At 35.7% G+C, this 15,385-nt stretch overlaps 1 protein-coding gene across 1 annotated transcript in view; it reads left to right on the top strand.

The window, feature by feature from the left end:
• Positions 1 to 15,385, top strand: part of FRAS1 (Fraser extracellular matrix complex subunit 1) — a 488,324-nt gene that overhangs the window by 343,933 nt on the left and 129,006 nt on the right. Inside the window, exons 31-33 of the mRNA XM_074276760.1 lie at positions 1,720 to 1,836; positions 13,192 to 13,306; positions 13,819 to 13,956. Of these exons, the coding sequence (XP_074132861.1) occupies positions 1,720 to 1,836; positions 13,192 to 13,306; positions 13,819 to 13,956 (370 nt within the window). The remainder of the gene's footprint in view (positions 1 to 1,719; positions 1,837 to 13,191; positions 13,307 to 13,818; positions 13,957 to 15,385) is intronic.

Here is a 15,385-nt window from a genome sequence, read left to right as displayed (position 1 = left end):
CAATACACGAAACAAACCATTTCCTCCACTAAAGTCTTCTTCCATTGCCTCCATGTGGCAGAAAGGAGACCTGAGGTTCTTGAAGACTGGATCAGTAAAGTATAAGTTCTGGCAGAAAAAAAAGTTAGCTGTAGGTACAGAAAATGCTAGAGATGACTCTGCGATTATACCCTGTCACCCAATAATTAATCAACTATTACTGTACAAGATCTGAATATGAAGGAACATGGCTGATTTTTGAAAACATGCATAGTATCCAAATTAATTTAATCTTCAAATTATTCATCTTGGGAGCCAATGTACTTGTTCAAATGACTCCAAAATACTCAAAGGCATTTTTGGAAATCTTCTTCTTTGGAATTTCTTTTAAAATTTATATTACATTTGTATGAGTAGCTTTGGTAGGCAGCTAGGTAATACAGTGGAAAGAACACAATATTTGAGTTCAATCTGGCCTCAGGCTCTTACCAGCTTTGTGATCCTTTCACTTCATCTATGTTTGCCTCAGTTTCCACATATGTAAAATGGGAATCATAACAGGATCTCCCTCCCAGGGTTATTGTGAAGATAATATTTGTAAAATGCTTGGCACATAATAGATGCTTAAGAAATGGTTCTTCCTTCCCCTTTCCCTACAGATGGCAAGTCTTTTGCTATTAGATGCAAACTTGTATTTGAGAGGACTTTGGCTAAGATAAAACTAGCTTTAGGTCCCTAACAAAATAGAGGAAATGGATTGGTCTTGTTGTGGATCTGGACCTTGATATTCTATACATCCTCCCTAAGGTAGATCTATAAAAATGCATTGTGTAATGGCAGGATCGCTGCAAAAAGTACTGAGTTTCCCATAGGATATCTCTGAAAGAGACAGAGCTCATTGAAACATATGAATTTTGTGAATGTTATTGTAAAGGCATCAGACTTTGTTTTATTTATTAAACCAACTTCCCTATAATAGTGTGTATGAATGGGGGCTTGTAAAAGTGCCAGTCATTTTCCATTCACCACTTTAGAGATATTAAATAGATCTAAAATGAGATAAATGCTATGCTTTTATTCGCTCCTGCCCTTTTCTTTCACCTTTTTGTTTGCTTTATGTACTAAATGAGATCAGCTGAGCTCTGCAGATTTAATTCTGTTTTCTTTCTGAAATGCTGTCATGAGCTATCAATACCTTCCATCTGTTAGTTTGTATATTAAGACTCAGAATTTCTGTAATATGTGCCCCAGTAAAAGACACTGTGACTTACTTAGAGGATTGATTCATTCATCTTTGATATAAGGAAGCTACTGGTATCTAGGGGATGCAGAACAAGGATGTAGAACCTGCTTGGACCTGGGCTTGATAAATATTGCTAGCCTACTGTGCATCAGACTCAAAGTGCTAAGTATTTCACTAATATTATTTCATTTTATCCTCAACAACTCTGGGAGCTTTTCCCAGAAACTGAGGCAGAAAGAATTTAAATGATTTTCCCAGAATCATACAACTACAAAATGTCTGAATCTATATTTAAACTCAGTTCTTTCTCAGTCCAGCACTAATTTTTTTCCCACTGCACTATCCAGATGCCTCAAAACTCTGTCCATTGTGTCACCTCGCTGTCTCAAGTGTGTGAAGTATTACAAGAAGGCTAGGTTGGTCTTGAATATATCTCAGAGTGAATGTATGGATCTAAATACAGATTAGAGTCTTATTCCTCTGTCCTGCCCTTGCAGGTATCCAGTACAATTGCCCCCCAAGCCCATCTGGAGAACCAAGTATTCAACATTGCCATCTTGCCAAAAGCACCTGAACCGCCAAAGCTTTTCCTGGGAGCCAATCTGCATATGACTGTGAGTTCGGTCCGAGAGGTTTCCCTGTCATTTCTTTAGATAGGAGAAATAATTCAGTGGGAATGAAAATGTTCCTTCCTTCAAACCAGGTGAACTCCTGACTTTACAATAATTTCATTTATCCTCCCTTTATCATTAATGGTATGCACATATTTTTCACTCAATGTAGGAATCGTGGATCTCAAAGCATTGTGGTCATTGTATAAAATGTGTAAGAATTCCTCAATAACTTGTCTAATAGGTGGTTATCTAGCCTTTATATTGAATATTCTCATGATGACGGAACCCATCAACTCACGAGACAACTTATTTTATTTTTAGAATATTTCTCCATATGTCAAGCCTAAATAAATCCTACCTCTAAAACATTTTCCCATTGCTCCTGGTTCTGTCTGGCCTCTGGAGCTAATCCCTTCATGTGACTATTAAACCATGGGATGTCTTTCCTTTTGCATATTTAGACTGCTGAGATCTTCTTAAATGTCAGATTTCATATTTGTGCCTATAAAATGCCTGGGGTTTTTTGTTTTCGCCCATTGTTTCAGCCTTTTGAGATACTTTTGAATCCTGGTTTTTAATCAAAGGATTTTGTTCTCTGGGTTTGCGTCTTCTGCAATTTGATAAGCAGGTCTTTATCCAAGCTAGTACAGAGCCTTGAAGGACAGAGTGCTTTGCTATTCATGAAATATTCTTTGTTTATGCATATATGTGAATATAGTCAGATACGTTTGTGTATATGTTTATGCATATATGTATTATGATTAGGATTATTATTAGAGTCCTTGCCCTGTGTTGATATTAATAAATACTCTGCGGGTAAGGATTTTTTGCTCAGTTAAAATCCACCTGAATGCTGTTATTCATCTTACATTTTTTTTTTTTGCCCACAAGAATATTATGACTTTGCCTTACTGAAATGATAATAGGATGTAATTCACAGCTGCTGACTAAGGACATAGCCAGGAACAGAGAGGCATCAGGAAATGAACATAATACTCAAATATTCTAGATATTGTCTTCTCAGCATGGGATATAACAAGACTGTTGCTTGCCTTTGGTACCTCCTGCTGATATCAGGAAAGAAAGAAGGCGATTGACTGAGAACACACATTCAGATCTGACTGGTATTGAGAGGAAGAAAACCAGTGAGATGGAGACTGAATAAGAAGGGGGGAAATAACAGTAAAAGAGTAGCTTAAGCCTATTCTGGGAGACAATTCGGAATCACACCAGAAAGGTTACTGCGTCTCTTGTATTTGTCATGAAGGAACTATGGGAAAGTAGCATACTGATGTTCTGTGAATGAGTCCAAAACTTTTGGAATTTTGCATGAAACGTTACTAAAGAATGCATGCCCTTGACTCGGGGCTGCCACATTGCTTCCAAAAAAGATCAGAGAAAGACAAAAGGGGCCTCTATGTACAAAAATGTTTGTAGCAGCTCTTTGTGTGTTGGGATGCCCATCACTGGGAAATTTCTGAACAAATTATGGTATCTGAACATAATTAAATAGTATTATGCTATAAAAATAAGGAAAAAAAGATCATTTCTGTGAGGCATAAAAAGTTTTTTATGAACTGATGTGGAGTAAGGTGTGCAGAACCACTATTATGTAAGTATTATAAAAATGAACTTCTTTGAATGACTTAAAACTTAGGTACTCTCCTTACCTAAATGAATACTGCTGTGCTATAGAAAGCAATGAATACAAGAAAGTCAGAGAAACCTTGGAAGTTGCTTTATAAATAGAAGAGTTGATTGGATTACTTGGAGAAATTGTAAAGCTTCTTTTATGAGCTAAGCTTTTCATAAAAGCATGCCTCATCTTTTCACCACTAATATTTTACCAGCATTGTTTTATGGTGAGACATGGAATACAATTGTCTTCAGTACATTTAAAATGAGTATCTTAGAAGCAATGGAGAGCCACATGATAAGTATGAATTGTCTGGGACATATAATCAATGAGGAATTCCAAAAACACTGAAGAATTGCATGATAGTTAGAGAAGATGAGGGAAGGCAAGTGGATGATTGGAATGTGTCCCTGTTGCTCAAGTGGTGTCCATTTAAGTTGCCCAAACCCCCATCCAAGCTTATGGGGAGACACAGATAAGATTAGTGTTTTTGTATTATGTTGTTGGAGTTTGCACCTTTGGAGGGAATTCCCCAAGCAATAAATCCATAGATCCATTGAGTCTTGGAGGAATAATAATAACTAACTATAATAGTGCCTACTGAATACCAGGCACTGGGTAGAACATTTTACAATTATTACCCCATAAGCTCTTCATAGTGATCCTGGAGGATAGATGCTATCATTATCCCCAGTTTATAATTGAGAAAATTGAGACAAGCAGAGGTTAAATGCCAGGATCTCATAGGTAATAAGCATCCCAGGCCCAGGGATTTATTCACTATATAATCTACTCTATTCTATTTCTATATTTCTATAGTATTCTATATATGCCAGTTGGCATATATAGTATATTGTATAGTGTATTGACATATACTACATATATCATACATATATTGTTGACATATATAGTATATACTTATATATATACATGTAGTGAAATATAGACTAATATAGAAATAGACTTAGAATAGACTGAGAAAATAAACTTAGAATAGACTTAGAAAATAAAAATAGAATATAGAATATTATAGACTTAGAATAGGATAGACTTAGAAAACTTCTGTGTATCAACACAGAGTGAAATAAATAGATCAGCAGTACAAAAGCCATAATTTCAATGAAAACAGCACTAAAAAGCAGCTCAACATGGATTCATTACAGTAACTCATTTTGGTCCTCAGGGAAAAATGATGAAAGCCACTTTCCTTCTTCTCAAGGCGGGGGGACTATGGGATCTAGAATTATGCACATGCTACCAATATGGCATCCTTGTTGACTATCGACTTTACTAAACTTTCTCTTGCTTATAAAGATGAATTCAGTGATGATAGTGGCTTGGATAGTCCAAGAATTGAAGGAGTATTTTGGAATATGACAGTAGTGTAAAATTTAAAAAAAAGAGAGAATTGCAATCTTAGCCTTTAGTTCTTCTCCCCTGATCCTAAATTTTGCTCCTAAAGTAGCCTGTCACCCTAAATAAGAAGGAAAAATTCCTAAATGATCTTTGATGGGTGCTGTACATAACCTTGCATTCATCATTGCCAATAGCTCAAAGTCCAGCACTTCTGAGAAGTCCTCCTTGGACCACTTAGTGGCTAGCCATCCTCCAGCTCTTCCTGGTGACTACCCTGCCCCTGAGCATTCCGTGACAGGTAGGATCCTATCATTATGTTCTCAGGGTAAAATGGTTGGATGAGATCAGAAAAGTGCCGACTGTCTTTGAAGAGAAAGCCTTCCTTCTGATGTGATCCTCCTACTCTGGAATATTATAACCTTTTACTCTTTGGCAGATGCTGACTCTTGTTAAGCCCCAGAGTGCATGGGGCTCTCGTTAATGATAATGCTGTCTTGCTAAATGTATAAGCAGGATGCCTTCCAACAGGATGCCCATTTAGTTGGTGCCCCCGTATTCGTACATAATTGAACTACAAGCTTGCAGATTTGAACCACAACAAAGAGAACAACCATCACTTCAGAAATGATGGGTTTTATACAAGACAAAGACAAAAAGGGGAAAAGTAGAGTGTTTTTAATGAATAGTTAATGCTGTTATTCACACTGTAAATAATAATATAAAAAACCATAATTTATCAGCACTATAAAATTCATAATTTATCATTCTGGCTAGAGGAATTTGGATTGATTTTTTTTGAAAATAACTCAAACATATACATCTATGTAAACATATTTACATTTATACACATAGGCATCTATATAAATACATATACTCAATATACACATAAACTATGTATATACACATATGGGTACAGTATTTGCCTAAATGACAACCAATAGTCTTATTTGGGGTTTAAATGATTTGGGGTTTAATGACTCTAGATTAAGAGTCATAGAAATTATCTACATTTTCTGAATCTTGCCAGGTTTTTAAAGTGACCTCCTAAGATCCTGAGTAAATGAAATGCAGAGATTAGTATACGTGTGTGTCCAAGTATATAGACTGAGGTTTAAGAACAATTATATTTAATTTTTCAATTATGATTTATATTAAATGTTTTGTGGGATATTATTCTAAATATAATTTGTGCATTGTTAAGCATAAAACATATTTGATAGCAATTTTACTTTTCTCATAAGTGATTCATAAAATTAGGATGGTGCCTGTTGCTTAGTAAGTTTTTCATTCTTTTCACCCACATTAAATTAATGCAATTTGGGACTACTCTGGTTATGTTTATACGTATCATATTGTGTATATATGTATGCATTATGTATATGAGACACAGTGTAGTTGGAGCATCAGACCTGAGTTCCAATTTTGATTCTGATCTATACTAGTTATATTACCTTGAACATGCCATTTAAACTTTAGTCAACACTCCAAGATAGGAATTCTTTTTTTATTTAAGTTTATTTTTAAATTCTTTTAAAAATAATAGCTTTTTATTTTTCAAAATAATGCAAAGAGGTCATCAAAACCATTTGATACTGACTAGAAAATAGTAATTGATCAATGCAATAGATTAGGTTCACAAGACACAATAGTCAATGATTATACTAATCTAGTGTTTGATAAATCCAAAGACCCCAGTTTCTGGAATAAGAACTCACTATTTGACAAAAATTGCTGGGAAAATTGGAAACTAGTATAGCAGAAACTAGGCATTGACCAACACCTAATACTCTATACCAAGATAAGATCTAAATGGGTTCATGATTTAAACATAAATAATTTAGACATAAATAAGAATATTAGGAGAGCAAAGGATAGTCGACTTCTCAGATCTATGGAGAAGGAAGGAATTTAAGGCCAAAGAAGAACTAGAGTACATTATGAAATGCAAAATTGATCATTTTGATTATGTTAAATTAAAAAGGTTTTGTACAAACAAATTCAGTCATGATTAGAAGGGAAGCAGAAAACTGGGGAAAATTTTTTATATCCAAGATAGATAACTGACTCAAATTAATGAGAAGAAAAGTCATTCTCCAATCAAATGATCACAGGATATGAAAAGACAATTTTCAGACGAAGAAATTAAAATCATTTCTAGTCAAAATACATGCAAAGATAGTTGTCAACATAAACCTTTGCAAAAACTTGCAAATTTTTCTCCCTCTCTTCTCACCTCCATCCTCCTGTAGACAGCAGGCAATCTAACATGTTAAATATGTACAGTTCTTAAAATATATTTCCATATTTATCATGTCATGCAAGAAAAATCAGATCAAAAGGGAAAAATATGAAAGAAAAAAACCCAAGCAAACAAACAATAGCAACAACAATAAAAAAGTAAAAATACTTGTTTGATTTACATTCAGTCTCCATACTCCTCTCTCTAGATGCAGATAGTTCTTTCCATCACAAGTCTATTGAAATTGCATGGCAGGAATTATTAACCATTTTTTGGTCATTGATTTTTAAAGTCTGATGAAGTCTTTGGATTCCTTCTCAGAATAATATTTGTTTTTGTTTTTTTTTAAATGGAAGGAAATGCTAATTTTTTGAGAGGTTAATGACAATAAAGATATTAACATTTTCCCATCCAAAGTTTATGGACTCATGAACTTAGCATAGTGCCTAACCTATATCAGCTACTTAATAAATGTTTATTGATTGATTTATAAACAAACTCCCTGAAATTTATTTGCAAATCCATAATCTGTGGACTCTAAGATAAGAATCTCTTTTCTGAGGTTATAAGCTGCACAGTAGTTGATAACTTGCATTGGGTAGAGGTAGTTTCTTCTCTGGAGTTTTTCCTAGACATATGCAGTCACAGGTCTGGGCCAACAATTATAATATATACATAAATAATTTGTTATTAAGATTCTTCCATTATCAAATTCTGTGAGAGGAGTCAAGAATGACAGGCCTGAGTGATGAGAAGGACAGAGGTGCTTTTAATAGTAAGAAGGGCATTTGGAGGAGAGGTGATTTTTCAGAAGGAAGATCATGAGTTTTATTTTGAGAATTTGAGTATTGTTTCTGAGTTTGAGAGACCTTTGGGACCTCTAGTTCAAAATGTTCTATAGGCAGTCTGTGATATGGGACTGGTACTGAAGAACAAATCAGAGCTGGCTATAGAGGATTTGGAATCATCTGCAGAGATTCTAATTGAGTTCATGGAAGTTGGTAAGATCACCAGGTGAGAGATTATAGAGAGAAAAGAGAGGAGAACCTAGGATTTCTCCTAGGTTAGTGGTCATGCATGACATGTATAAATATCCAGAGATGAAGACTAAAAAATGACAGAGACAGAGAGAGAGAGAAAGAGACAAAAAGACACACACAAACACACACAGAGATGGTGAGAGGGAAACAGAGAAAAACAACAGACACATAGAGACAAAGAGACAGACAGAGAAAGAAAAAAGGGGGAGAGAGGGAGAGAGAGAGAGAAAGAGAGAGAGAGAGAGAGAGAGAGAGAGAGAGAGAGAGACAGACAGACAAAGAGACACAGACAGACAGAAGGAAAGAGAGAGGGGGGAGGGAGGGAGGAAGGGAGAGAAAGAGAGATCTTGAAAACACAAAAAAGAAACAAATATCCAGAAAGAGATCAAACAGCATCAAGTGTTGCAGAAACGCCGAGATCTGGCATTTGAGATAATTTGTTAAATTTTACCGAAAAATGTTTATCTCCATGGGGATCCTGTGAAATAGCCAAGATCCAAGAGCAAAATCAAAAAGTAGGAGCCTTTATGGGTAGGAGCCACATGAACTCAGACAACAGTTGGATAAACCAGCATCAAACAAATGACTAAGTCATGCAGATTTGTTTATAGAAATGAAGGGGTTTATAATAAAGATTTAGCATCATATCTTTGCCACCAGAAATTATAGAAAGGCTGTGCTCAAAGAACCAAGACATTTTGATCTTTATAGATTATACAATGACTTGGTGGTGGAAAATAAGTCACACGTCAAGGCAGTTTGCAGAAATTTAACTCTCCATTGTCCAGAAAGACATGATCAGGGGCTCGAATTATATACCAAGTAATGGCCCCATTAACCTCCTCACCCTGCTAAATGAAGAAACCCCAAGAAAGATAAAAAACCAACAAAAAAGCAAAGCTCAAGACTGAGCCACGGTGTCAGAATAAGAACAGTTTTTCTGGGGAATAGGAGCTAAGTAAGCAAGCCAACAATTCTCCAGAAGTCATGCCCTCCACTAGCACTAATCAATCCAAGTTCCATGCTCCTGCTCCCTTTCCCAAAGCTAGGTAAGAACCCTTGAGGTTACTGTGATTGGGTGCCCCATTTCCTCAAGCCTAGGGAGTTTGGCCTGTTCCTTCTATTCTCCCTAACTTCCCTTTTCATATGAGTAGATTTCAATAATGCCAGCTTGCTTTTCTGTTTTGTAGGCTCCATGTTTCCTTGCATTAGATTTTGGTATTTCTGAGTCTGCATTAAGATATAACGGAAACTTCCTACTCTTGACCAACTAACAGAGAATATCCTCCTCTACTAAAATCTCTTTGAGAATTCAGCAGATAAACTACATTGAAACAAATCGTTTATACTGACAGAATTGTTGCCCAATTATCTGGACATAAAATTGATTTTTACAAATTTAAGAACAGTATAAAAAACATAAATATTGCCATACTGAATGCTCCATAATATCCCAACTGTGGGGAATGGAGAGCTTTAAAAACTTAAAGGCCCAGCACAAGAAATCAGTGTCGTGTAGATGAAGATAAGATACTTAGAAGGACTTTGGAGATCCCTCCATCCAGTTTGTCTCATCCTGTGATTAGGCAGATTGGCCAAGTTCACACAATGTCTAGGATGTTATTTGAACCCTTGTTTTCCTGAATCCCAAATCCAGTTCCCTTTCCATTACACCATCCTAGTTCTCATTCCATTTGCTGCTTACATTTTTCTGAAGATGCCTTCCTCCCAGATAGTTATCTGAAAGGTCTTCATCAAATAGTGCTCTCCTCCAAAGACATGGGCTGCCTGAATCTCAAGTGTGGATAATAGTGTTCCCCTAACCAGTTCTAATTGAACCCTTGGAACAGACTGATGGTTGGGGGCCTCCGATGTAATTTTAAAAATATTTTTAGTTATGTGTGTTCTTAAATTACTAACTGCATAATTTGATTGATAGACTTCTAATCAAGTTGTTTATAATATTTTTCTATTGTGATCTCTTACTGGAGGATCTACATATATTTATTGTTTAAGAACACACAGGTGGTTTACTATGTCATACTCTATAAATGCTAGTTATTTTATTATCATTACAATATCATATAACTGCTTGTTTCAGTATTGAAAAAACAATTTATAGAAAAAAACAAATTACTCAAAACAACTTACAAAATGGAGACGTAAAACAAAATGGAATTAATCATGCTAAATTGATAGGCATTCCTACTATTTTATTAAGGTAACATAACTTATTTTCATTACATTGGCACATAGTAGGCATTTAATATGAACATTAAGTCATTCGTGCTTCCCAATAACTTATTGAGATAGATGTTTATTATCTTATTATTCCCTTTTATAGATGAAGAAATGAAAACTCAGATTCAGTGACTTGCCATTAAATACCCTTATAAAAATTTGGAAGTCAGGATTCAGGACCAGTTCCTATTGATTTTTCATTCCCCATTTTCTTCACTGTGCCCTAAAGGCTTCCCTAAAGTCACTTAGGTTTTTAATTGAGGGCATTTCAGATTGTTAGTTATATGGACAAGAAAAAGTGGTACAAGGAATAGCTAAAGCTGTTGGAGAAGGTGGTTCATTGGACATTATATAGCTAATCGCAGCCCTGTACATGCATTTTTAAAATTTGTTTTTGTTACTTGACTGCTTTGGGGATGAAGGACTAGCTACTATTTACTTTGTTGATTTTCCTAGCTCATTACATTCCAACAACCTGAAATATGACCCTTTACTAAAGGGAATTTGTCCTAACCTGCAAAAGATGTTTCTTCCAGGGACAAGTGTGCCTTAGAGGCAGTTCCAAAGCAGCTGGAGCATTCAGTCTTTTCTAATAGACTATAGTCCCTCTCCTTCAGTATGACTGATCCCAACTTAATCCTTAAGAATGGGCAAATTCCTTCTAAATGAAGTTGAGTTTTAAAGTGGAAAGGAGTCTGTCTTGTTCACCTGTATTGGTGGGATTAGAAAAGTTTGGAATTGTCTCCCCTTCTTCTACCCCAAGGCAGTTTGAGTAATTGAGGAGAGAACCCTTAGTATGGGCTGGCTTTATTTGTTTTTCTCTACTAATTTGTAACTTTCCCTCACCCCTCCTCACTCCCCCCACAGGTAATTATTTCCTCTTCCAGTGTTTAAATTTGCTATAGGAATTCAAAATTTTGTGAAGGGGGGAGATGAACAATAGAGAGGGCTGAGCTGCAAAGGATGAGGAAACTGCTTTTGGTTAAATAAAGGTTTGCCACAGTTAGCTCAGGCAAAAAGGACCTGACTTTCTAAACTGCTCAATTGAAGACTTTCACCTAACTGGAATCCTTCCAATTCCCTGTATAATACCAATTAAATGTTAATATATTTTGCATATGTTATAGGTGGCTTGGGGAGCTGAGATCGCAGGAGAAAGATGACAATTTTTAGTTCCTTTTATATTTAAAAAATTGTAAAAATTTGAAGGAGTTGGGAAGGGGCTGGAGATGATAAGAAAATTTAGCTATTATAAGTGGGTTTTTAAAAAAAAATCCGATTTGCCAAAGAATCCCTGGAGTGTGGAAGTGCAGTTAATAGTAAGCCTGATTTTGTAGTTAGGGGCAGTTTGCCTGGTTTTCACAGTAAAACCACAAGTAATTAAATTTTCAAGTAGAAAAGCTAGAGGGGAGCCAATGGAGCAGTGATAGAGTTGGGGAGAGAGAGAGAGAGGAAAAAGGGGAGAAGGAGAAAGGGGGGAAGGAGGGAGACAGAGGGAAGGAGGGGAGAGGGAGAGAGAGATAGTGTTAGTGAAACATTTAAAAAAGAGTAATAATGATAGTAATAATAGTAATAATGATCAAAGTCAACATTTATAAAGTACCCACTATATATCAAGTATTGTGCTAAGTGCTTTATAAATATTATATTTGATCTTCAGCAACTCTGAGGTAGATGCTGTTTTTACCCCCATTTTACAATTGAAGAAACTGAAGGAAATGGTTAAGTTACTTGGTAGGAAGGGTATGAGGCTGGATATGAACAGAAATTCTCTAAACTGGTCCAGTGCTCTTGCTGCTAACCACCTGTGCTTCTGGAACACAAACAAATAGGACAGTGTTAGTACTACTGTATTAAACTTGATTTATGTGTTAAAGAAATAATCTTAAAAATACACTATCTTTATATAATAAATTTTATATTCAACTCTTTTTGTATGGACATATTCATTTATTGATATTTGCTAGACTTTAATTTTGAAAATGAAAGGACATTGGTAAAAACTGAGCCCTCCAGCATTGTAGTACTCAGAGCTGGGTTCTCTCAAAGGCTAATTAATAATAGCTGAGTTGTTGCGATCCATTGCTAAGTCTTATTTACACACTCCTTAGTGGTCTGAGCTTTATGTAGGTAATAGCTGATCAAAAATATGCCTCCCTGGAGTGGACACTAGCAGAAATCCAAAGGAGAAAGCAGAGGCTCTATATAGAAGTTTAAGAATTGTGGCTGTTCATTTATACTTCTATTAACTGGAATCCATCAACAATTTGTGGACAAAAAGTACAATAAAAGCCATCGTTGAGGAAATGGATGTCTTGAAAAAGATGTGGGCCAGCCATGAAATGAGAACAAAAGTTAAATATTCTTATCTTTGAGATTTTAAGGGAATCAGAGCAAGAACAAGCGCATCGGGCAGTTATTTGGAGGATAATTTATGGGAAGACCATAGACATGAATTTATAAAATGAGGAGAGAAATGCAATTTGCATCAAGGGAGGGGGAGTATCCACACTGTTAAAAAGTAAGGATCCAGCAAAGTATGGAGTCAACTAGTAAGCAAATAAATTAGAGTTAATTAGGCCTAAAATTAGAAATTAGTTTAATGCCCTCATCATAGCATCAGAGACTACAGTCTACAACTTCCTCATTTGTAAAATCAGGATAATAACAACACCCCCTTCCCAGGGTTGTTGTGAGGATTAAACTAAATAATATTTATAAAAGCCCATAGCACGGTTCCTGGCATTAAAGTAGGCATTATATGAATAGTGATGTCTTTCCCTCATTTCTGTTCTGGTTTTGATTTTCATTAAAATCCTTATATTCTGTTCTCTGTGCTCTAGGTTCAGGAGGATCGGCTGAGTGTAATACAGCCCCACCATCTTTCTTTTGTCGACTCCATGAGTCCAAGTGGAAGGATTGTGTATAATATCACTGCTCCTTTGCATCCAAATGAAGGCAAGTGTTACGGAAAACGGGTCTGGTCCAAAAATATCCTGTGAGGTCCAGGTGCTCCTGGATTATGGCTTAGCCCCCATTGTGATGTCTAAAGCGTTAGCTCTGTATTCAGACCAAAACTCATGTCTGGTTGTCTTGTTCTTGTTTCTGCTAAAAAATGTTGATAACCAACCTTTTGTACAGAGAAGAGGAAGGAGTGATTGTGGGCTTCACTTCTGGGATAAGGCTTATCTAGAGAAGGAGCTTCCCTTGTCCCAAAGGATCTTCCCTTGTTGGGAAGGGCTTCCCTTTCTGCCATTTCTCTGCTGCTTATGTTCAGAGAGTCTGCCATCTCCTAGATGAGAGGCTGAAGATTTAGACTTGCCATATGGTCTCTGTGGTCTTAGATATGTCACTGGAGAATCAAAGCCATTTTCCTGGTCAAGAGGCTCTGTGCCCATCCTGAGATAATGGTAATTTTCCCATCAAGTGGCAGCATTGGTGCTGATGCAGTTTTGTATAATCTCTTTCAGGTATCATTGAGCACAAAGACAGACCTCATTTCCCCATTCAGTATTTCACTCAGGCAGATGTTAACCAAGGAAAAATCTTGTACCGGCCTCCCACTGCGGCTCCCCATCTCCAAGAGATCATGGCTTTCTCCTTTGCTGGTAACGTACTTCCTTTTCTCCCCAGTAGAAAACAAAATATCTCATAGTTGTTGCCAGTGATAAGCTTATTCTGATCTTTCCCTTAGCCCCTTCTGTGCCATTTTAATGTATTTTTTCCTTAGGATCCATTTTCCTTTCCTTTAATCAAGGTCACTATTCATCTCTGAACTCTATACATTTTCCATTTTTCAACTGAAATGAGGGACATCTATTTGTCATAGCATTATCTATATAGCCTCAATAGTAAAGGTACCAGCAGGGTTGATCTGTTTAACACTTTCAATATAAAGCTGACTTTTAAGGAAAAAAATTCTCTATTTCTAATTCTATTGTAGCCACAGGACCTTTTTTGCTGTAAATTCTGCTCTGTTGGTTATTCATGGTATTTTTCTGTATCTTAGGGATCTTTTATTCCCTAAATGTAGTAGCATAAACTTTCTCACAAAGAAAGTCAGCTATTTATTGAAATCATTCTCAACTTGTCTAAGTTTAGTTTAGATTCTCCATTCTTCTATAATAATAAGAAATGTGTTTTATTTTGATTTATAAATTCAACGTCAAACAAACAAAAACATAAATAAACCATTCTTTTCTCTGCCTTACAATAGAAAAGTATCATCTATGATTGCTTTTTTAGATGTGTAGAAACATCAACCCATTAGAGAGAATTTTTAGAAGGCTTCCTCACAAGCCTTTTTTCAACTTTTTTTTTACACTAATATCTTTTTATTTTTCAAAATACATGCAAAGATAGTTTACAGCATTCACCATTGCAAAACCTTGTGCTCCAATTTTTTTTTCTCCTTCTTTTCTCCTATCCTCCTTCCCGAGGCAGCAAGTAATCCAACATAGGTTGCTTGTACCTCAACCTATTTCCATCTGACTTTGAGCTCCAATGCTTTGTCTCTTATGTTTTTAATTGTATTTTTAAAGCTTTTTATTTTCAAAACATATGAATAGATAGTTTTAAGCATTCATTCTTGCAAAATCTTATGTTCCATATTTTTCTCCCTCCTTTTTTACATTTTTATTTTTTTGTTAAAGCTTTTTATTTACAAAACATATGCACGGATAATTAATTTTTAAACACTGACCCTTGCAAAACCTTTTGTTCCAAATTTTCCCCTCCTTCCCCCCACCCCCTCCCCTAGCTGACAGGTAGTTCAATACATGTTAACTATGTTAAAATATATGTTAAATCCAATATATGTATACATATTTATACAATTATCTTGCTGCACAAGAAAAATCAGATCAAGAAGGAAGAAAAAAAAGAGAAATAAAACAAAATGCAAGCAAACAATAACAGAAAGAGTAAAAATGCTATGTTGGTCCATACTCAGGTCCCACGGTCCTTTCTCTGAGTGTAGATGACTCTCTTCATCACTGAACAAGTGGAATTAGTTTGAATCATCTCAATATTGAAAGG

The sequence above is a fragment of the Sminthopsis crassicaudata genome, chromosome 6, assembly GCF_048593235.1.
Source record: "Sminthopsis crassicaudata isolate SCR6 chromosome 6, ASM4859323v1, whole genome shotgun sequence".
Lineage (NCBI taxonomy): Eukaryota > Metazoa > Chordata > Mammalia > Dasyuromorphia > Dasyuridae > Sminthopsis > Sminthopsis crassicaudata.
The sequence above is the reverse complement of the archived record's forward strand: the minus strand, read 5'-3'. Positions and strand labels throughout refer to the sequence as shown.